Genomic DNA, 23,903 nt, shown 5'->3' with positions numbered 1-23,903 from the left:
ATTTTAAGAAGCTGCTTAATCCTCCTTGTTTCAGAGAAATGTGGTACACCAGTTATTGCAAATATTACAAACTGAAACAAAGCATGCTATTGTCTTGTGGTTTGAGATAATGTTCCTTTGCCTGACATTTCATTTTTCATCTGGACAGTTTGGCTCTCTGGCAGTCTTGGCCGTGTTTACCACGAGAAAGGAAAAGTCCTTCTCACAAATCACTACAAGCCCCTCTCGGGTCACAGCAGCAGAAAATGAATGAGTTACTTGAAGCTACTAGTGGGATGAAATGAATGAGCAAACGTTTCCCTTTTACGCATCCAACAGAAGCGGCGTGCCTATTGGCACCTTTACTTATTACACAATTCTTAGTCACTGACCGCTTTTTTGATTGTCTTATAAAAACCACCATTGTTTGACAAATTTGGAATCCCCAGGATGTCTGACTCTAGCTTTCCAGTGGAGCCGGTAAGTTGAAACCTCTAGTTACAAGTCTACATATCCATAAATGTGTGTGGGGGGGTGTTGATTTAAAAAAGAACACACAACATATTTTGCCGCGCAAACCTTCCCTGTGTATCAAAAGCTACAGCATAAACCTATAAAACATATTGTGAGGCATCCACATTTTAGTACTTCTCTTTTATATATGTTAACCTCCAGCAGCAAATTGACATGAATGATGGTGAGTAAATCTGATGTTTCTATTTCGTCTGTGTGCTGAACAAACAGAGTCTGCAAATAAGTGCAAAATTAGAGCAAATCAGCTGTTAATAAATTCCCCTTTGATGATGAACATGGTAAGCGTGTGTCAGTGAGTGCAGGGAACACACAGCCGGTATTTACACCTCTGAATAGAATTTGGTGGGAGACGAATGCGAGGCACACCTTTCCTCAACCTCAGGCCAACATTGGCATGTTTAACTCGAAGCTGAATGGACACAGACACCACCGGCAGACACAGTAGATGCTGTATGCCTTCATGCATACGTGCAAATGCGTGCTCACAGAATCACAGCTTAAGATTTTTTTTTGTCTTTTTTTTATCAGAAACCTTGCAGAACTCCAAACACCTGTTACCAAGCACTCATTTAAGCTCACTAACATTATTATAGAGAATGGCAAATGGCAGTGGATGTGCACTAGCATTTATATAAAGCTTTCCTAGTCTTGCTGCCCACTCGAAGCACTTTAGACTCACTCTTTACACTTTAAACACTTTATCTGCCTCAAATCCATGGCCAACTTAGAATCACCATTTAACGTAACACGCATGTCTTTGCACTGTGGGAGGAAGCTGGAATACACAGCAGAACTCCACGCAGACACGGGGAGCTTTATTTTCCTCATCTTTTTTTTTTGCTGTATCATAAGCAAAGGCTGCATATTAGTTGTTTCCTCGTGATTTGACCCTTCAAATTGCATATCACTGAATTGTTTTGTGGATTTGGGATTATTTTGCATTAATGAAAACATAAGATTAGAATATAAAAAATAAGCTTAGATACAATTAAAGCAAGTGGATAAAATAAGAGCAATGCTCAGTAAAACAGATTTAAAGAAAAAAAAAAGCAAAGTGACAAAATAAAAATGTCAAAATTCACATCAGAACTGCAATAAAGTTAGTGAATAGAAATTAGTAATGTCTATGGAGTATACATGACTGATTTTCTTGTTCAAAGATCACCTAAGATGCATCTGACTGTCACTGATTGGTTTAGATTACACTTAACAATAATTGCAACAGCTCGGATACTCCCTACAGCAATCTGTGGATGTGACAGTGATACTAAATCACACATCAGCCTCTGAAAGTTTGATTTTGTGAAGCAACAACCTCAATTCCATCCAGTTTGTCCAAGAACGCAACACAAATCTGACACTGACCAGAAGACTTCGACTGATTCTGTGCTTCAGCTTTGATATTCAGGGCTGTTTGCATGACCTCACCAACTGGCAGGAGGATACCACATCTCTCTCTCTGACTTTTCCCTCCCTCACTCTTTCCAACATCTAAATGTGTGGTAGAATTTGAATAGAGCTTCTTTCTGCACTCCTACACAGGCAGGAGTGAGAGGCCCCTGTAGTCGCTGGCACTGGGAGCATTGCAGCATCAACGGTACGTTCACAACTCACCACTGGAAACTCTAACAAGGAATATTGTAAAGAGGTTTCAGGGGATACGTTCACACTTCCTCCTCTGCTTGGGGGACAGGTATTGATTGAGGTATTCTGATGCCAAACCAAAGGTAACTTTTTGATTTTTTTTTCTGTAGTCTTCTTAACTGGTTAGTTGATAATAGCTAAAAGAAGACAGGAGATAACGCTTGATGCGACGGCAGTTTGGAGACTTCTGTGAGGTGCTGAGCCAATTTCTCTTAAAATCTTTGTTTCATTTCACTAAGCTTTATTACCACGTTGAAGAAGGTTTTTAATCATATTTACACAGTTGTGAGTAATATTTTAATAGTTTGCATTGTGGGAGGCATTACATATTGTATTATGAAGTGTACTAGACTGCTGATCAGTTAATGTCAGCCCTCTTTGTGACACTGCGTCATGAATACCTTTGTGATCTAAATGATGTGCTCACTGTATTCAGTCATCATGAAGGGCCGGTGGACTTACGGCCTGTGGCTTGTGATCGCATGTGTCTGCTAACTGATTCAAACCAATTAAAAAGTCATTTTAGTTTTTTTGTAAAATTATCTAGTAATTTTGCAAGCAAATATAAGATGAACGTTAAAAAAAATACATTTTTGTTTTATTTGTTCTTATAATGTTTAACGAAGTGGCTCCTTAAATTTATTCTACCGTGCCTACTAAGGGTTTGACAGTGATATAGACCCAGGATACGATGCAGTGAGACACTAAAATGCACTGCAGCACTCCCTTATATAACATAATATATTGTCACACAAGGTCTGAATTTTTTTTTCCAAAGTCTTGGGTCTTTGAGGGCTTAAGTAGAAAATATCTGAAGCATTGTAAATAATTTTACTATAATTCCTTTGAATTCAAATTCTTGGTGGAGCTGCTGATGAGAAACAGCTCTGTGTTTGGCTATTGCTATTTCTTTCTCCTGGGAAAACACTTATAGGTCTGTATAGGACATTACTGTTGTAGAGTGACATCCTGTTACTATGGTTACGTCAGGCTGCATGAGCGCACGTTGTGAATTGTAATTCCCAGATGTCGAAATGAAAAAACAATTGACAAAGGGTTCATTTAAAGCAAACACCTTTACACTCTGCATTATTTAGTACCAACTCCCATTTGAGACCTCAGAGCTTCATCCTGATATCCGCCTGTGTGTGCATGTGTGTATACGGATATGACAACGCGACACATTTAACTAACTAACGTGCACTTGTTTTTGATCTTAAATTGGTGAGTACCTCGGCGTGCATTAACGCACCCAAAAACACCTGAGTAAAAGAATTTTTAGCCCTCCGCCCATTTCGCTGTGCAAGAGTCAGTGTGTGTTCTCAAACACAGGCCTTACAGTACGTGTCTGTAGCAGCATATGAACACACACTCCCGTGGGTTTTCTTTACCAGGGGCATCAGACGTGTGCTCCCACACATCCCCTCGGTGATCAGTGAGTGTTGCTCTGTGTTTCTGTGTGTGGATACATATCAATGTCGACTCTGTTCTGCTGCTGTAGGGTTAGAGGAGAGTGGGTGGAGGGTGAGGTGGTGGTGCTGGTTTCACGGGGATGGTTGGGTGGGGGGTGGGCTCCCCTGGATGCTCGCCTTGTGTTTACCTTGGCAGGGTTGTGCCTCTTAAGGCCCCGCCCCTGTCCGCTGACAGGACAGAACAAGGCCTCATTGCCCTCTACCTCAGCTGGGAGCAGAACATACCACAGTGGCTGTACAGGGGAGTAGAAGCCACCCCACTGACTGAATGGGCACTCTGTGGAGAGAGGGCTGACTGGTTTGACCTGGCTTGGCAAAGTTTGCTCACAAACGTGCCACAGTTTAAATGATGCATTTAAAGAGTGCAGATCTGCTGAGAGATTAGGTACTAAGCAACAGAGAGGCAAGGTTTGGGCTGGTTTGGCTAGAGAAATGGGCAAAGACTTTGCTGGCCTTCTCTGTGTTAATACATTGTGAGAGATTGCTGATTGTTGGCTGCTTTTGTCTGTGGAAAGACCATCACGACTGTAGTATGTCATAAGATTCAGTGCTTTTAAGCAAAACCACAGGCAGAGAAATGTAGCCATCTAAAGAGGTAATAAAAAGGGGTTATTCTGAACTGTGAGTTGTGCCAAACTACTGTAGTAGAGGCCAAGAATTTAAAAAATGGAGCTTGAAATGAGCATAATAGGTTCCCTTTAACAACACTTGACTCTGCTGGAAAGTTTTAAGGACCCTTTTCACCACACTTGGCCTCACTGTGAATTGTAAACTAAACCAGGAGAAAACAAGCTCATCAGTTTCTGTTACTGTAAGTTGCTTCTTATTCAGAATATGTTCATAGCTTGCATCAGTTTGATTATGGAAAGGGAATCAAATTCACAAAAACAGTAACAAAAAAGTCTATAAGGACTTTAAATAAGAGACATTAAACTTTTTGAACATATTAATGTGACTTTTAACTGATTTTTTTTTATTAACTTTAACTACTTAAGTATACGCATCAGTAAATATAAGTCAATGGGAGAAGGTTGTCGGAAATCAATTTTGGAAACTAGTAATGTGGTAATAAGGCAGAGATGATAAGGATAATCTCAGGCAAAACGTCACTCAGAGAACGTATCCTCCGCTGTGGTCGATTGGCAGCTACGGCAAAACTTTAATTTATTTTTCCTTTGCTTTAACCTCTTGACCAAGTTTCATAAGAAGATCTATGGACAGAGTGTAACAGACTCAAAAATATAACTGTGTGCAATCATTCCTGGGTCATTCCTGTGTGGTATTTTGTGTTTCCTCCCAAACTGAGCCAACACTGACAGCCAGACAGATCTTAGACAGCAGGGCAAATCCTGCTGTAGGTTTCTGCGTGTGCCGGATTAGTGGAGCTCTGAGAATGATAGCACCGGGCACGTGCACACAAAGACACAGACACTCATTCATGCAGTACAATGTAAACGCATGACTCTGCACAATCTTGCCATGCATTTCATGCACTTGATATTTTTTTATTTTATGTTGAATCACTGAAAATATGAAGGCTCACCGGAGCTCTCTTTTGGCCTTTCCAGAGGCTCTTAATCTCTAGTCAGAAAAAAACTTTGTGACTGTGAGCTTCAGGTTTGTTGGCTGTAAAGGTCCCTCTGTGGCTGTTTGGAAGAAACCGGGAGTGTTCAGCCGCCTGTCTCGGTGCTTGTAAAAGCAGCACAATGAAGGTTCAGTCGGGACTTGCAACAGGTCTGCCTGTTTGACTGTGCTTCACGTCAGAGCAGTGGAAAGTTGAGAGAAAATAAGCAATGTGGTAGCTGGGGCTTGACAGATGTGAGTTTGTGATACTGAAGCTTGTGTTTTTGAACTGAAGGTGTCCGGTGCCTGACTTTTCTAACCCAAAAAATAAACAAAAGCAAAACAAAAAACTATCAGAAGCTGTATTTGCTAATTAGCAGAAGGCAGAAAATGAATCTGAGGCTATTTGGAATTACCTTTGCAGTTATTTGGTTATAAAACTATATAATGGTTCATTTTTATTTTGACCTGAATTAACTGAATTATATTAAAAATTGTCAGAGAAACAAAAAAGTTGCTGCAATTCACCCTGAGGAGAGCATAAACATCTGTCAGCCTGTATGTAAAAGAAGAATGTAGCCTCTGTAACGTTACACTTGACCACATTTGAATGAGAAAAACAAGTACCAAGTCATCAGCTAGCTTGGTTAGCAGGGCACATCTATAAACTGTGTAGGTGCATCTTGCAGACAGATCTGCTAATTAGTAAATATATAAATAAAATAATAATAGATTCTCATTTAATGAAATAACTGGTACACAGACTTCTTGGAAAGCTCCCTGGTAAGCTATTACATTTGTTAAATGACTGTATTATAGGTCTTTTGTATTTGATTTTAACAGAAATAAATAATATTGTACTCATAAATATACATTGATTAGTGTGTAATTATGTCTTTCAACAAATTGATGTGTTCTCACTAATCCATCAAAAATACCTTAGAGCGGGCGTTCCATTTGTGTTCCAGTTCCGCCATGTTGCCAAGATGGACATCCCTGTTCCGCCTAATCCTGTTTTATGTATGTGTTTAGAGACCGGTGTAGTACCCCAAATGTGGAGGAAATGAGAACTTGTAGGCCTGGAAGCAAATTTCAGTTCGTGTCTGCTACTTCAGACTCAAGATATGAAGGATCATACTTGTGTTTTATCTCCTGAGAACGGGTCTTCTTCACCAAAGAAGAAAACACACAAAGGAAAGAGACAGTTTGACTAAAATGTCATTCACTTCCTCGTCACCTCATCTCCTGAACTGAAGTCAGGGCTCTAACATATAAAAAAGTACATAAACAAGCTTATTTATTCCCAGTATTGTCACAATTACTTATTGTCAGCAAATTAGACATGTGACCCTCCGGACAACAACAGCTGGTTACAGGCTAATATTATCCCTCTGATAAACAGTTTGATTACATTTTCACATTGTATGAGAGTTTATTAGCTAAATGTCTGAGTGCAACAATGTTACATCCACTTCAAATAAAGTTTAACTATAACCGGTTAACGGCTGCTGACAGCGGCAAAAACAGCAGCGCTTACTGACAGAAAAGTTCAGGATATCCTCAACAACTCACCTCGGTATCACAGTCATCTGACAGAAGTGAGCTTCAACTCGTATTAGACTCCTTTTACAAAGTTTTACAGCGTCCTCCAGAGTACATAGACATGGACACATACTGACAGCTGAGATAAAGAGCAAACTGACAGTCTACACTCACTACAGATGAACAGAAGCCAGGGCTGTTTGTGTTACAGTGGCCACGCTAGCTAGGATTACTAACTTGAATTGGGAGGCTCAGTTGAATGCAATCTGCAAACTACTGACATCTAGTGGTGAGATTTTACACACTGTAACTTTAAAAGTGCTTCAAAAGACAACAGTACAAACACAGTTGAGAGGTCCAGTTTAGTGACTGAAATTACAGTAAAGTGTGTTTCAGCATTTGAGGAACTATTGGACATCAATAAAAATTATTTATGGCATAGAGCACCCTCCCTGAAGTATATTTGATCCAAGCTTGTATTTGAATGCTTTCACTGTAAAAGCAGTATGTCAGTATATACAGTTAACTTAACATACACACTGAGCACACTTACAGGTGGACAAACACAGTAAGACAATAGAAAAGTTTTCCCTGAAAGAGCAGCCTTCAATATTCATTTTTTTAACCATTTTTTTACAAATGGAAAAACACTTGAGATGAATGATTCATACTTCTTACTCACTGAAGTTATTTTAGCACTAAACACATAAACACAAGCGTTTCTGTTTAAAAGGTTAAAAGTTTGTATTATTTTATATTCTGTCTGTAGTTGCCTGGTTATCCTTTGCCCATGCAAATTTTTTTTTCAGCCTTGTGAACAGTAAATAATGAAAATTGCAAAACGCCTATAAGCATTAACATTCTGATCTTTACTTTGGTGATGGTCTACACAAAGGTGATTCCTGGATTGGCTGTTTTTCAGGTAATGATGACGCCCCTGTTTCTGCTCTGTGTGTCTTTACCACTCATCTTGGCAACAATATCTGTTGAAGACCATGATGGTAAGTGGCCAAAATGTTCTTTGCTCTTATTGCTTTCTTTCTATTTTTTTCTTTTTCTTTTTTCTTTTTCAAATTAAATTTTTTGGAAGTTCTGTGAATCTTGAACCCTTAAAGCAGTGATTCTCAAATCCAGGCCCCATGGCCCAGTGTTCTGCAGATTTTAGATGTGTCCCTGATCCAACACACCTGAATCATTAGCAGGTGTGTTGGCTCAGGGACACATCTAAAACCTGCAGGACGCTGGGCCACGAGGCCCGGATTTGAGAATCACTGCCTTAAAGGTACTTTTTGTTGAAGAATTTAACAAAAACTTTCACCACCAGGGGGCAGCAAGCGGTTGTAAAAGATGTATGCTTGTTAATCCTGAATGGGAGGAAAGTCCATGACACTTAGCATTGTTTGGTATAATTTAGTCTTTAAAAATCTTTGACTTGTATTACGGTTTATTATCCTGCTGCAGTATAAATTCTTCTGTACAAAGATGCAAACCTAAGGACTGAGCATACATATAAAAATGGATTTGATGCAGCAGCTGGACTCAGGAGTAGCCATTTACAGATTACCTACACACCCTTTTTACTATCAGAAAATTCAAACTTGAATTAATCAAATTGATAGTATTTTTTAAATACTGGACTGTCTTAGCCCACTTTAAGACAGTAATTTGTCTTCTACCACAGTCTACTAGACACTTATAGGTATGCAGTATTTATCTACCAGATTGGAATCTGTATAAACCTTGATGCACTGATCTTGCGATGGTCATTTGCCTGATCATGCTATGGATACGAATGATTCTGTTTCCACATTCAGCTTTAGAGAGTGCCTTGTACTGCCCTCCTTAAAGACCTTCAGGCTTGCCAGGATTTGATGCTCAGAATTACAGCTGGATTCCTGATACTTTCATCTATTTCTGATTACACTTTTTTCCACTTTAACAATGGTTCTTAATAAGCAGTCAAGCACGTATCATGATTACTGCTTCAATGGAAAGACACAACTGACCCTCCGGCTAAAGGATTCGAACTTGTCAGTGTCACAAACTGGTTAATTTTGATCCCTGACCTGTATCATCTTATATTTTAAATGCTTTGTTTTCCTTTCTGTTTCTGATTATTTCACACTTATCACACAATATATTAGATTCCACCTTGATTATTTAATACAAACAGTTTTTGCCCATCTTTATTCCAGATGTTGATGGCTCATTACATGTCAGCATTCCTGTGGGGACACCTTTTCGTCCTCTGCTTGGGGGAAAGGTGGTAGTGCCATGTTACTTCCAGGATAACACCATCAATGACCCTGGAGCCCCAACGATTGCCCCGCTATCCCACCGCATCAAATGGACCTATCTCACCAAAAATAAAGTCCACACGATCTTAGTGGCATCAGAGGGCAAAATTGATGTGCAACCAGAGTATTTCGACAGAGTGATGATGATTAGCTACCCGATGGTGCCCACTGATGCCACCATGGAAATCACAGAGCTCAGGTCCAAAGATTCTGGCACCTACCGCTGTGAGGTGATGCATGGCATCAAGGACAACTCCGATTCTGTGGAAATCCAGGTCCAGGGTATGATACAAAACCATTAACAATTTCATTCAGTTTACTTCATTAGTATGTAAAGTAGCAAGCAATCAATGTCCAACAGCAAACTCCCTCTTAAGGCTGTCTCAAACTGAAAGTTACCAACCCTGCACCTTTTTGAACATAAAAAGCAGTGTCTGTAAAAAAGTTATCGAATGATAATCAATAGGCACAGAGATATTTCATCAGCTTACTGTCTGTCCTCCACTAACTTTATGTGTCTCATAGGTATTGTGTTCCACTATCGTGCCATCTCCACCCGTTACACCTTGACATTTGAGAAGGCCAAAGCAGCTTGTATCCAGAACAGTGCCACCATCGCTACCCCAGCCCAGCTCCAGGCTGCGTATGATGATGGATACCACCAATGTGATGCTGGATGGCTTTCTGATCAGACAGTCAGGTAGTGTTGACCCATTTATCAAAGTTTTAAAATGCTTGTCACTGTTGCAGAAGCTCGGAGGGTAGCCAAATTCTCGTGGCAGAGAAAAGTATGGTAAAAGACGAGCAAGTCCATCACGAGGCTTACACACATCACAGAAAATGATACTCATTGATTTTGAGTTTCTAATCTGCCCAACCCGCACGTTTCAATCTGTGAAAAGATAAAAACCAACACAGGCACAAGGAAACCATACACCAGAAGGCCCAAATGAACCTCTACCATAATGTTATACATCAATGCTTGAAATAGTTACAGGACACAGTGTGGGTACTATTCTTTCACAGGGCTAACAGAGCGCTACAGACAAGCACACATTTTCACAATGACTACAGACAGTTTAGAATCACTAAGTTAAACTAACACATCTTTTGACAACATAGTAGTGTCAAGGGTCACCACAGCACCTACACACACACACACACACACACACACACACACACACACACACACACACACACACACACACACACACACACACACACACAGGGAGTGAGCTAGAGAGCACTAGAAGAAGAGATCGTTGGAAACTGGTGGGTAGGTTGTCCAGTATCTCCATGGTCCCAAGATGTAAATACAGTTTCAAAATTGGATGGATGGATGGATGGATGGATGGATGGATGGATGGATGGATGGATGGATGGATGGATGGATGGATGGATGGATGGATGGATGGATGGATTTAAATAGCAGCTACTTTGCTGGGCTTAATGTTCACCAGTTTCTAAGTCATTTCTCTTCTTTCCTTAAGGTACCCCATCCATAAGCCACGGGAACCCTGCTATGGAGACAAGGAAAACTTTCCTGGTGTCAGGACCTATGGAGTGAGAGACGTCAATGAGACCTATGACGTGTATTGTTTTGCTGAGAAGCTGTCAGGTAAGCTAAGCAAACAAGGGTGAATATAAAAGCTCTCTGACCCACAGAAAACCTCACAGCACAAAAAACTGCATACATTTACGTCACTGTGTTTTCCTCTCTTCTTCAATCCTCTCTCCTCCCAGGCAGAGTCTTCTACTCTATGTCTATAAAGAAGTTTACCTTCTACGAGGCAGGAGATCAGTGTACTAAACTTGGTGCCAGACTTGCCACTACAGGAGAGCTTTACCTTGCCTGGAAGAATGGTATGGATGTGTGTAATGCTGGCTGGCTGGCAGACCGCAGCGTACGCTACCCCATCAACATCGCCAGGCCTCAGTGTGGAGGGGGGCTCCTCGGAGTGAGAACAGTCTACCTGTTCCCCAACCAGACTGGATACCCCTATCCAGACTCTCGCTATGATGCCATTTGCTTCCAAGGCAAGTTTTTGGGGAAAACTGACAGATATTTGTACACAATTCCAAAAGGCTTATATGGCTTATATGTTGCTGGATATATTTTGGGTTTTTGGAGAATCATCTTTGTATTAATAGTGGGCTAAATTGCAGCGGAAGCCCTTCAAGCTCCTTTTAAATTATTTTCCTTGCAGTTTACAGTGTTTAGATCTAATGCGGAGCTTATAGCAGCAAAGAGACCCTAATCCCTAGATGTCAGAGGTTTCAGACACGTTTACATCTCACGCCTTAGAGGTAGCGAGTACTAGTACCTAAAAATGGTGCTGCTCATTCTAATTTTGTGGACTTTAAGGTGTGGTAAATGTAATGATCTACTTATTGTTTCCATGTGAGTTTTTGAAATCTGTTTTATGAAAATGTAATAAAAACTTGACATACTTTTAGAATATCGCTTTTATTTATGTAGACATAATTTCAAATATAATGCACTGTTTGCTTCTTCAAATACGCTGAAAACGTCAATATTATTTTTCATTTGACTGTAATTTAATGAAATGTGTGAGGTGTTTGCTAATTGGATGTGTAAATCTCTAGACTTGTCGACTGCCAAGACCATAAAAATGTGTCAGTAATGCAATTTTATCTCCTTAGCTGATGAGGATATAGGCGCCGTGCCTGGGAGGACCACTCCTTTCCCAGACATCATCTCCATCACACCTGCTGTTGAGGTGTTTTCGGGCATCACCTCTTCACCTGGGGATCACGAGGCCAAAACTGGAGAAGTAGAAACTCTCTCTCCAATACCCGTACCACCAAGTGTGCCAGATATAGATGCACCCATGGCTCCCACCGGTAAATTGGTTATGCACTCACATGCTGCGACCGATAACAAAAATCCTAAAAGTATTAAAAGAGTAAAACTCACAAGAATGAATGAGAACTAAGGAATACACAGTGAAGCAAACAAAAATATGACAAAGACCACAAAGGATACTAATGAGTCATCAAAGTTCATCGTCTTTAGTGATGATCACTGCTGAAGCAAGTATTATATTTCTGTTATTTATTCAGTATGAACATCCAAACAACGAACAGTTTTTACTTCAATGTTTCTAAAAACACCACAAAATCCTCTCATGCATGCCAGCAGATTGTTGTTGGCATGAAATCCCACTCTGTCACGGCAGTTACTGACAGGGTAACCAATAAACAACTTCTGAATGTTCATATTGTGAGTAAATCAGCACCCTCTGTCTCTGTAAAAGAGGAGAGAAGGACTTAATTGGTTTAACGAAATGAAAATTACTGCAAAATGTGATAAGAAGACTCTTTCTTTCTTCTCTCCTCCTCTTGTCCCAGGTGTTGTGTTTCACTATCGACCCATCACTGGTCGGTATACTCTAACGTTTTTAGAGGCTCAGCAGGCTTGCCAGAACATTGGGGCAGTCATTGCCAGTCCACAGCAGCTTCAGGCGGCCTTTGAGAAAGGTCTGCATCAATGTGACGCCGGCTGGCTGCGCGATCAAACTGTCCGGTGAGACATGTAGGATAGATATACATCAAAATATACTTTATCTTTGCCGTAGAGTACAGCGAGCTTCAGTTTGATTAGGTACATTTTTTTTCCCCACAGAGAAAGGTTTGTTCTGGGTTCCTGACTGCAACTCTCATAATGACATGAAATTGGATCGCACCTCTTAATGTACAACTAACTATATCCTTATTAAACTGCACCTACACTCTCTTTCATCTTCAGGTATCCAATTGTGTCACCCAGAGAAAACTGTGCTGGTAATCTGCCACACCTCCCGGGAGTCAGATCCTATGGTCTGAGACCAGCCAGTGAACTCTATGATGTGTACTGCTATGTTGAACTTTTGACAGGTGAGGAGCTCTGAGCATCCTCTTAAATCCCAAGGAGGTCAAACTACAAGTATTTACACTATAGAGGAAACTTTAATATCTATCTCTTCCACAATGACTGCGTTTAACCAGTTCTGAATGTTGGTGCATTTTTCTCCCAATCAGGTGTGGTCTTCTTCACCAGCGACTATGACAGTTTCTCCTACGAGGAAGCTGTGCAGCACTGTGAGAACCTTAACACCACCCTGGCCACTCCCGGACAGCTCTATGCTGCTTGGAATCAAGGACTTGACAAGTGCAATCCAGGCTGGCTCATGGACCGCAGTGTCCGCTACCCTATCACAACCCCCAGGTCTCACTGTGGAGGCAACCAGGTGGGAGTCCACACCATCTACGCCTACCCCAACCAGACAGGCTTCCCTGATGAGCACTCACGCTATGATGCCTACTGTTTCAGAGGTGGGAACGTGTTAAGTGTGGTTTCATTTCTGTGCAAAAAAGAGGAAGTGTCTCTCAAGCTCAAAGTGATATAGAGACACTTACCTTTTTTCTGATGTAGAAAACCATTTTAGTACTATTGCAGTGATTCCCAACCAGGGATACTGGAATATCTACAAATATATAGATACTCTATATTGCCATATATATTGTGTGTATTGGGGCTAGATTCATCTTAATTTACTATTGTGCACTGTATTTTAGTAATCATTTTTATCACTCATATTTTTATTATTTTATTATTTATTGTCTGAGGCACCTAAAAGGAATGCATTTTAAATTTCGTTGTGCAACTTCTGTGTACAATGACAATAAAGATTCTGATTTCTGATTTCTGATTTCAAAAGTATTCACTCATCTGCCTATGTACGCATATGAACTTGAGTGACATCCCATTCTTAATCCATAGGGTTTAATATGTTGTCATCACACCCTTTGCAGCTATAACAGCTTTAATGTTTCTGGAAAGGTTTCCCACAAAAAAAAAAAAAATTCTTTATGGGAATTTTTCACCATTCTTCCAGAAGCGCATTTGTGAGGTCAGACACTGATGTTGGATATTACTCCAGAGAACACATCTCCACTGCTCTAGAGTCCAGTGGCGGTGTGCTTTACACCACAGCATCTGGTTAAAGCTTGGATGCAGCTGCTCAGCCATGGAAACATATTCCATGAAGCTCTCTATGCACTGTGTTTTTTTACGTGGCCTACCACTTTGTGGCTGAGTTGCTGTCATTCCCGATTGCTCCCACTTTGTTATAATAAATGTTAAATGAACTGGTTCTTATATAGCACTTTTTCTGCTCTATTTTTAGCACTCAAAGTGCTTTATACAACATACAAGCACTTATTTCTATACTTAAGTGCTATCAAACATTCACAGTCCAAGCAACTTGGGGTTCAGTATCTTGCCCAAGGATACTTTGGCATGCAGACTGGAGCAGCCAGGGATCAAACCGCCAACCTTCCAATCAGTAGATGACCTGCTCTACCTCCTGAGCTACAGCCACCCCTTTAGCTCAGGTAGTCATATAGTCATCATGACTGGACTTGTTGCACAGGTGGCATCCTATCACGGTACCCCGCTGGAATTCACTGAGCTCCTGAGAGCGACCTATTATTCCACAAATGTTTGTAGAAGCAGTCTGCATGCCTAGGTGCTTGATTTTATACACCTGCAGTCATGGAAGTGATTGGAACACCTGAATTCAATCGTTTGGATGGCTGAGTGAATACCTTTGGCACAATAGTGTAGTTTAAAATTAGGATCAGCTGTTGATGGACACTTCAAAGAGTGGAAAAGTTGCAGAAATAAAGTAAACCATAATTGATGAACGGATGAAGATAAATACTCAAAAGAATATGGATGTGATGTTGCTGTGTTGTCTGTAATGTTATGTTCGATGTATATTTTTATTACATTGATACAATGTTGTCAATGGAACTTGCATGTTTTGGCATCCAGTATCTCAGCCTTCTTTAAAACTCCACCTTTTCACTGCAACTTATCTCTTTCAGCTGAAGTTGCCGTTCATGTTGACAATGAAACCAGTGTAAATCTGACCATCGCGACAGAGGATGTTATCAACAAGACAATAACTACCATCGATAGCACTGGTAAGACAGATGCATGGAATTAGTTCTTTAAAATCCTGGTTCTTTTTGTGGCTTAGTGTTACAGTTGTAATATTAAGTCAACAAAAGAACACAACAAATGGCATCATGCAGCGAGGGACATTTGTTAGCTAGTATTGCCTTCAACAACTTTATAATTTTTGTTAAAAAGAATATAAAACAAGGCCTTTTCTCAAACTGGTGATAAGCAGTTTGCTCATATGTACTGTACTTCAGTGATCTTATACTTTGTTTTGTTTGCTTTTATGCAGTTATAACAACTGTAGACTACAATGAAACTGAAGTCAGGTTAAACATCACTGATACCGACTTTATCAATGAGACAGTCATCACACCTCAACGAGTTATTCCTACAGGTAAGACAGCTGGAAACAACTGTGTCAATCAATCTAATCAGCCATCTTGATGTTACTCTATGTTACTCTACCTGTTAAAGGTTTGTGATGATTAGAACATATATATATATATATATATATATATATATATATATATATATATATATATATATATATATATATATATATATATATATATATGAGTCCTAAAACTGACAGGATATTTATAGGATATTAGGATCGCTGACTTACACAGTGGGCTATTCACCACTTCCCTACCCAAAAAATAAACAATAATAAATAAAACTGACAAACTTCTTCAGTGCCAGTAACTGATCAAAAAAAATATTACTAAATTCTCTTTTAATCACCATTAGTACAATAAGCATTTTATGATAGGCTTATTGTACTAAGATACAACAAACTGATGTATTCTTACTATTTTCCACAGTGAAAACCATTCCGGTCCCAGTTGATGTGCCATGCTCTGGTTCAGCTGATCATTCAGCCAGTGGGGACATCTCTGGGGAGTCTTGCACCTCCGCCACCAGTGGTGATGCATCTGGGTCGGGAGTGGACATCAAGTTAAGTGGACACACTGATATCTTATCTGGAGACCAGTCTGCTTCTGGAGGACCACAGGAGTTAGAAGTGGGAAATATTGTCATCTCCACATCAGGAGATCTGGGTAGTGCATCTAGAGATCTGGGGAGTACATCTGGAGATGTAGGGAGTGCAGCTGGAGATCTAGGGAGAACATCTGGAGATCTGGGGAGTACATCTGGAGATGTAGGGAGGACATCTGGAGATCTGGGAAGTGCATCTGGATATCTTGGAAGTGTATCTGGATCTGGGGAAAGGTTTGACAGAGAACACTCTGGCTTCATTATATCTGGATCGGGTTTACCCAGTGGAAGTGGAGACATCAGTGGTAGCAGTGGAGACCCAATGATAATCATGTTGGATAGAAAGATGGTGGAAGTTTCACAAACCCACCAAAAGGCCACTGAGCAGGAGCTCGGCCAGGCAGGAATTGATATCAGTGTATCAGGATCAGGAGGCATGTCTGCATCAGGCTCCCAAGAGTTTTCAGGTCACATTGACTTAACAGCCATACCACCTCTAGAGTCTGGATATCCCATTGGATCAGGTGGCCTTTCTAGTGGGTTTCCCAGCGGTTTTCCATCCTCCAGTGGCTCTGCCTCTGGACACCCTTTCCAGCATCTTGTTGATGTTATCTATGTACCAGGTGATGAAATGACAGAAATTATTGTACCGTCAGTGGTACAACATCCTGAGCACGGCAGGGGTGTGGTGGAGATAAGCGGGCAAGGAAGTGGTTCAGGGATCCACTACAAATTCATTGACACTGTAGATCCAATTTTGCAACGTGTGGGAAGTGGAGCCACTTTGGCTGAGGAGGAGCAGCAGAGTTACCTCGAGTACGACCAATCAGAACTTGAGGAAAAAGTCCAGGAGGGGCTCACAGCAATTTATGTAGTGACTCCAGATGCAGACTACACCAGCCCAACCACAGTACCATCTGTGTCATTAATCACTCCTGCTGTTGTGGAGGAGCCTGCAGTGGAGAAAGGTATGTTCTTTGCTGTTGTTCACATGGCCCATATTTTAGGAAAGAACCTTATTTTTCAAGCAGTGTAGCTGCATTATTACTCATGTTAAATTTAATGCCTATTGTTCCTTCCTATAAGCTTCTGTAGACCCCTGTGATCCAAACCTCTGTGGTTTAGGATCCTGCTCTGTGCAAGGAGGGCTTGCTGTGTGTCAGTGTCCTAATGGCTTCACTGGTGAAGGTTGCTCAACACGTGAGTCAATAAACAACAGTACACAAAGCTGAAAAAGTTGGAGAAGCTAGATATCTTTAGCAAGGTGCATATTTTTTTTTAATTTATTTTAAAGATTTTTCTTCAAATGTGTGTAGCTGTGCAGGGCTGTCCTGACGGCTGGATGGAGTTTATGGGCAGCTGTTACCTCCACTTTGGAGACAGAGACACTTGGTCTGAAGCTGAGCAACGCTGTCAGGAACTCAATGCCCACCTGGTCAGCATCAGCTCCCAGGAAGAGCAGCAGTTTCTCATCTGTAAGTAACTGTTGGACAGAAGTTACCAGCGTTTGACATGATACAATGCTGTGAGTATTTACCCCCTTACTGAGTTCTTATTTTATTGCATATTTGTCACACTTACATTTTTAAATGAATTATTTCATTTATTATGGAAAAAATCTATCAAAATCTACCTGCATGGAAAAAGTTCCACCCAGGCCTGATTACTGTCAGACCTGCTGAATCAAGAAATCGATTAAATAGAACCTGTCTGACAAAGGGTGGCAAAACCAGTTATTTGCTTTAGGGGCAATTATTTTATCACACAGAGCCAGGTAGGTTTGGATAACTTTTTCTCTTAATAAATTAAATCGTCATTTAAAACTATATTTTGCATTTACTCTGGTTATCTTTGTCTAATATCTAAATTTATTTGCTGATCTGATACATGCAAGTGCGACAAATATCCCCCCCCAAAAAAAAGAAGTCAGGAAGGGAGCAAATACATCATCAGGGTATTGTGTTTGCTATGAAGTAACAGTGGTAAACCACTACGTCACATCACATCAGAGGGGTGCTGCCACAAATGATGGGAAGGTTATGTTACATTTGTTTGAAAGGGTAAAATGTTTTTGTCATTGCTCAACAGCTAATGGTGAGGACTACCAGTGGATTGGACTAAGTGACAGAGATGTGCAGAATGAGTTCCGCTGGACAGATGGGAGTCCCCTGGTGAGTTTGTGCACTCTGGAAGTCATAGCACCTTCTTGACAAACCTAATCTGTCAGAACTATTTATTCTCTTTTCCATAGTTGGAGCTTCTTTTTTTTTCTTTACTTCATATTAAAGTTTCTTACTGGCAAAATATTGTTCTGTAATGCATTTAGACTTTTGAGAACTGGAGGCCCAACCAACCAGATAACTACTTCAACTCTGAGGAGGATTGTGTGGTGATGATCTGGCATGAGGGTGGACAGTGGAATGATGTGCCCTGCAACTACGACCTTCCTTTTACCTGCAAGCTTGGACCTCGTAAGTTTGCTGGATTAATAATATATTATTATTAATATGAGAAACATTGTAACACCAACTGTTCCTTAACATTATCAGTTCATTCAAATATCATTGTTGTTGTTCATTACTGTACATTTAATTTTCACTCTTCTCTGTCAGTCATGTGTGGCACTCCCCCGGAGGTGGAACATGGCCGGCCAATGGGCAGCATCAGAGCAAGCTACCCTGTCAACTCTACAGTCCGCTACCAGTGTGACGCAGGCTACAAACAGCGCCACCTGCCTGTCATACGCTGTATGGCAGACGGGCAGTGGGACGAGCCACAAGTGAAATGTACAGAAGGTGATTTATCATTCATATTGTTAAAGAAAAAAAAATAGAACAGCAGGTGTATGTAACAAACTATAACACCAAAATATAGTTTAAAAAATGCATTATATATTTTTTTTAAAAACCAATACATCCATCCATCCATCCATTCGCTTCCACTTATCCTGTTTAGGGTCGCGGGGGGGCTGGAGCCTATCCCAGCTGTCATAGGGCGAGAGGCAGGGTACACCCTAAACAGGTCGCCAGCCTGTCGCAGGGCCAACACAGAGAGACGAACAACCTTTCACACTCACATTCACACCTATGGGCAATTTAGAGTAGCCAATTAACCTAACCCCAGTAAGTGCATGTCTTTGGAATGTGGGAGGAAACCGGAGTACCCAGAGGAAACCCACGCAAGCACGGGGAGAACATGCAAACTCCACACAGAGAGAGGGAGAGGCCTGGGCCAAGGTGGAATCGAACCTAGGCCTTCCCGATGGTATTCTATCTGTGAGGCAGCAGTGCTAACCACTGTTCCACTGTGCTGCCTAAAAAAAAAAACTGACTGGCCCCCACGCTCACCTGACCTTAATCCAATAGCGCACCTCTGGGACATTATGTTTCAGTCCATCCAACACTGCCAGGTTGGACCTCAGACTGTCCAGTAGCTCAGTGATACTCTGGTCCAGATTTGGAAGATCCTGCAGGACACCATCCATCATCTCATTAGGACCATGCCCTTATGTTGTAAGGCATGCATACAAGCACGTGGGGGCCATACAAACTACTGAGTACCATTTTGAGTCACTGCAATGAAATTTCAGCAAAATGTTCTAGCCTGCTGCATAACCCCTACAGGAAGTGGTAAGACAGTATGGGATCATATACAGCAAAGTTCCCTGATTGAACTGACTTAAACCGCTAAGATACCCGGGTGTCCCTTGTGATTGTTTTGGATCTATTCTTGAACTAGACATGGAGAACCAAAGCTAATGGAGAACATAGAAATCTTGAAACAAATATTAAAGTGTGTGAAACTTGGTTTAGAGTGTGGCAGGTGTAATGTGTTGTACACAGACAACGTCCCTCCTGTAGCATTTTTACACCAATGTAGACGACATGGCAGTTTCTGAAACCATGTCACTCGCTGCATGGTAATTTATAAGTCTTCTGGCACCTCAGATTTGCATGATGTCATCAGTATGTGTACCTTTTCTCCCCCCAGGCGATGCCAACAATAACAGGCTATACAAAAGATCCCTCAGGAGAAGGAGTAAAGGAGCGAGCAGCCAGCAGGAGCAGAGGAAACTGCCCTGAGCAGCGCTGAAAGGACATACAACAGAGAGCCACAAAGGACCCCTTTTGTAAAGAAGCATGGACACCAATGCAAATGCCCGACCAAAAAAGATAACATTCCCTACCATGGATATTCACAAATTAAAGCAAATTTAGACGGTGATCGTGTAATTAACTGAAGTTTTTGAACTTTGAGTCACTCTCCACCTACTTAAGGCACTTTTCTTTGTATTTATAACATTTAATTTATAGCTAATATCTGGTATTTTTAAAAAATCTCAATGCATGATTATTTTCTGCAATCAGCTGCCAGCACTACAGACACAGTAAGCTAGATAAAACTGTTATCAAGTGATGAGAGGGTGAAGAGTTACGTGCGAAGTCCAAAACAGCCTGGTAAATGTGTTGGCTCTCTGAAGTCAAATTCAGTTACTATAGACTAGGTATTTTTCTAGATCTGTTTCTTTTCTTTTCTTTTCTTATTTTATGGTCTTTGGCTCTAAGGACAGAATCTGAGCGATTCAGAGCGGTGAAACAAGCTGTGTCTTACAATCTAGACCAACACAGCGGTTATCAAAGCTTTTGGCTGTGACACCCATAAAGGATGCAGTAAAGCTGTTGATTTGAAGTAAGGAGGCCTTGAGGCTGGAAAAAAAAATTATATATTTCCTTAAACATTAGTGAAGTCATGGCAACACATTGGTACAAAGGAAACAGGGTCTTAAATCCTGTAGCAAAGATGTTTTCAAACCAGAAAAAAAAGCCCTACTTCAGTTGGTGAAAAACATTCCAAGGTCAGGATTATCTCTTGTTTCATTATTTTCCCTATTTAAAAAAATCATATTCTTTCATTTTTGTTTCACTTTAGTTTGACTATAGTTTGCACTCGGTCGTCCACGTCCTACCTGCAGTGGTGCCATAATCTGAAAACTACTATAAACCATCTTTCAAGCCCTTAAATCATTTTGTCACATCCTCAGCTTTGACAGCCACTGTGCTAATTCTCCGCCACAGCATCAGATAAACCGACATGATTGCGCTGTTGTATTTGATAATGATGGGAGAGAGTTCTTGATTAAAGTGCAACAATCCTGGATTGAAATAGCCGGCACTCATGCACTTTGGAGGTTTTTGGTCACTTCTTTTTGAATCATTTGAATCCAGTGCACCTTAAATTTAAAAAAAATAATAAAAAAAGAAACTCAAGACAAGCTCATAACATGTGGAAACTGGTAATAAGTGTTTCATGGCCGGCTTTCCTGCTGAAAGTTGCCCAGGACAGTGCACAACTCCACCTCATAGTGTCACAAACAGCGCCACCTGCCATCTGCTGGAGGAAAAGGTGCTCATATTGTTTTTAAGGTTGGGTACATTTCTTAAAGGCAGTATTTGGCCTATTTTTTTTTTAAATATATGTTTCTTACTGTAAATATTCTCAACAGAATTCTCTGAACAGCAGGATCTGTCAATAACTTACAAAGAGCACACGATTTAACTGTTTGATTTATTCATCATCGACTTATTTGTCAATTTGTTAGTTTATTAACTTTTTTTGTGGAAGTTTCTGGCTGTGTGTCATGTAACAGGGTATTATCAACAGAAATGTGCTTCTTTAAAACTTGAGGAATTAGAAGCAGTGGAAATTATGAAAAAAAAAAAAAATGATATGAAGAGTTCAGTTTGGGGTGGATGAGAAGATTCTGAAATGTTGACCATGACCTGTTAAGGTCAAGATTTGCTTCAGCTCTGAGAGGAGGCAGATATTTTAGAACATATCTGGCTGTTTACAGATCACAAACACTGAAACTTCTCAGTCTCTCATGGACACACACGCACACACACACACGCACGCACACACGCACACACACTATTCAGCAAAGACCACAAAATATAAAAGTGGATCATGGGCCGCACAAGCTGCATAACTTGCTTGAGCACATATTTGTAGTTTTTTTGTTTTGTTGTTTTTTTAAAGAAGCAATTATAATTAATCCATTTGGATGCTCCTAGTGTGTGCTGCAGTCTGTGCACAATATGCTCAAAGCACAACATGAAGTGTGGGTCTGTTTCAATGTTTGTGAATTGCCGGTTCTTAAAAAATAAAACAAATTGATCGCGGAGACATCATCGCTTCTGCTGTAACTTTGTTCAGATCCCGACTCCTGATGTGAACATACAGTATTCCATAATGTGCCATACTGAATAAAACTTGGAATCATCGGCGTCTTTGAAATTTTTCCCATTCTTAAACTCGGAGGTCGTCAATATTTTCAATTAAAACGACTGTAAATGGCTCGTAGTAAATGTATGAAGATTTTCTGGAAGCATCTTTGCCTTAAGTGGCTGAACTTGAGGTAAACTCTTTGGAGCCAGAGGCACAAACCTGGCATTCAGTTTGTTTCTACCTTCCTGTGGAAATGAACTGTGAAAAAACACACAATAAATAGCTCCTTCATCAGCCTCTACAAGGACCGCCTTCATCACTGCAGTCACAGCAAACAGATCAGCTCTGTGTGTTTCTAACAGGCAGTGTAGCTCCATGTGTATTTTAGGCTGTGTGTGACTTCATGCACATACACAGCTGTGTGGTGAGTTTGCCTTCACAATCACACGATACATATGTGTGCAATGATCTGAGGTGTATGTTCCAGTGTGTGCAGGCATGAAATCTCTGTGTGTCAACTCATGTTGGTCCATCAGGTGTTTCTTAAACCTGCTGGCTGCATAGTCACTGGGACTCCTGTTTAGAGCCGGATGCAGGACGTGCGCTTGACTGCACTCATCTAAAAGCACATCGTACCCAGACAGAGTGGCGCGTGCTAGCTTTACATACAGTGCCTGTTTTGTATGGGTCAAGAACCCATCTCAACCCCCCCTGTTTGAAGTGAAACTGCATCAGCAGCTAGTGAGCACACTTATTAGTGGATGTTTACAATCTATAACAATCAAGAAATTCACTGAACAGATTAAAGAAGGTTGCAAAAGAAGTGCGAAAATATTAAAGGACATCCAGTATATAACTAAGAACCATTCACTGCAGTGGAGCTTTCACACTTTTTCTTATTTTCTGTCATATATATATATACTTTTACAGTGATAGACGCTCATATTAAACATGGCCAAAGTTTCAAATAATGAGATCAGCATGTGTGAAAGAAATCTCTATGAGCTGTTCCAGACACTTGGCTCTGTATATCAACAAGAGGGGATGTCATTAACAGGGTCATCGCAGATAAACAGCTATGGGCGTGAACACAGAAGTCCCGTCCACTTGGTGTTTTCAACCTTCTGTTTATAAAGTGCAGCCGATCAGAAGAAAGTTGGCTTACATGGAAGGCGATGAGAGCCTAAACAGCTTGTTTCACACAGAGGATGAACTCAGTGGCGGCACCAGGGCCCAGTACAAGATAAATAAGGATTATGTTGAACTGTGAAAAATGCATAGCAACACTGTTAGGAGTACAAGAATAAAAATAACATACAAGTACAACCATAATAGGTTCACTTAAGCTTTTCATGACCTTTAGTAGAACTGCAAAAGCATTAGCAAGCTCTTATAGTATGTTGAGACATTTGCAGAATTAACAGTGTTACTCATACCTTAGTCAGATTCCATTACTGCACACTGTAAAAATGCTTTAGTATTTACCATGTCTTCTTGCCAGTATCCACTTTGTCTAATAGAAATCTCCATTTTTAATGCTCTTTAGCTTATAAAAACTTAGTTCTGTCTCTATGAAATTCTGTGTTAAGATGTTGACAGTAGAAGAATCCTAATGGATGGGCTCAGATTTTCAATTCAAGCTGATTAAATTTTATTTACAGTACCAGTCAAACGTTT

The 23,903-nt window shown here is 40.6% G+C and overlaps 1 protein-coding gene across 1 annotated transcript; it reads left to right on the top strand.

The window, feature by feature from the left end:
- Nucleotides 1–2,048: 2,048 nt before the first annotated feature.
- acanb (aggrecan b) lies at nt 2,049–22,255 on the top strand. Its single transcript, XM_030731844.1, has 19 exons — nt 2,049–2,110; nt 7,657–7,735; nt 8,930–9,313; nt 9,557–9,731; nt 10,522–10,649; nt 10,775–11,068; nt 11,696–11,896; nt 12,404–12,578; nt 12,801–12,928; nt 13,073–13,366; nt 14,924–15,022; nt 15,292–15,396; nt 15,827–16,969; nt 17,088–17,201; nt 17,318–17,476; nt 18,090–18,172; nt 18,328–18,472; nt 18,614–18,796; nt 19,992–22,255. Exons 2-19 carry the CDS (start codon nt 7,660–7,662, stop codon nt 20,081–20,083), a joined length of 3,978 nt encoding a protein of 1,325 aa, XP_030587704.1. The 5' UTR covers nt 2,049–2,110; nt 7,657–7,659; the 3' UTR covers nt 20,084–22,255.
- Nucleotides 22,256–23,903: the final 1,648 nt, after the last annotated feature.

The sequence above is a fragment of the Archocentrus centrarchus genome, chromosome 6, assembly GCF_007364275.1.
Source record: "Archocentrus centrarchus isolate MPI-CPG fArcCen1 chromosome 6, fArcCen1, whole genome shotgun sequence".
Taxonomy (NCBI): domain Eukaryota; kingdom Metazoa; phylum Chordata; class Actinopteri; order Cichliformes; family Cichlidae; genus Archocentrus; species Archocentrus centrarchus.
This window is presented reverse-complemented; position numbering and strand designations above follow the sequence as displayed.

What these genes read in the sequence shown, in the direction of transcription:
- acanb (XM_030731844.1), top strand. Translation starts at nt 7,660, where the DNA reads ATGATGACGCCCCTGTTTCTGCTCTGTGTGTCTTTACCACTCATCTTG. An exon ending in CTGCGCGATCAAACTGTCCG is followed by an intron (nt 12,579 to 12,800) that starts GTGAGACATGTA and finishes TTTCATCTTCAG; the next exon opens with GTATCCAATTGTGTCACCCA. An exon ending in TGGTGAAGGTTGCTCAACAC is followed by an intron (nt 17,202 to 17,317) that starts GTGAGTCAATAA and finishes AAATGTGTGTAG; the next exon opens with CTGTGCAGGGCTGTCCTGAC.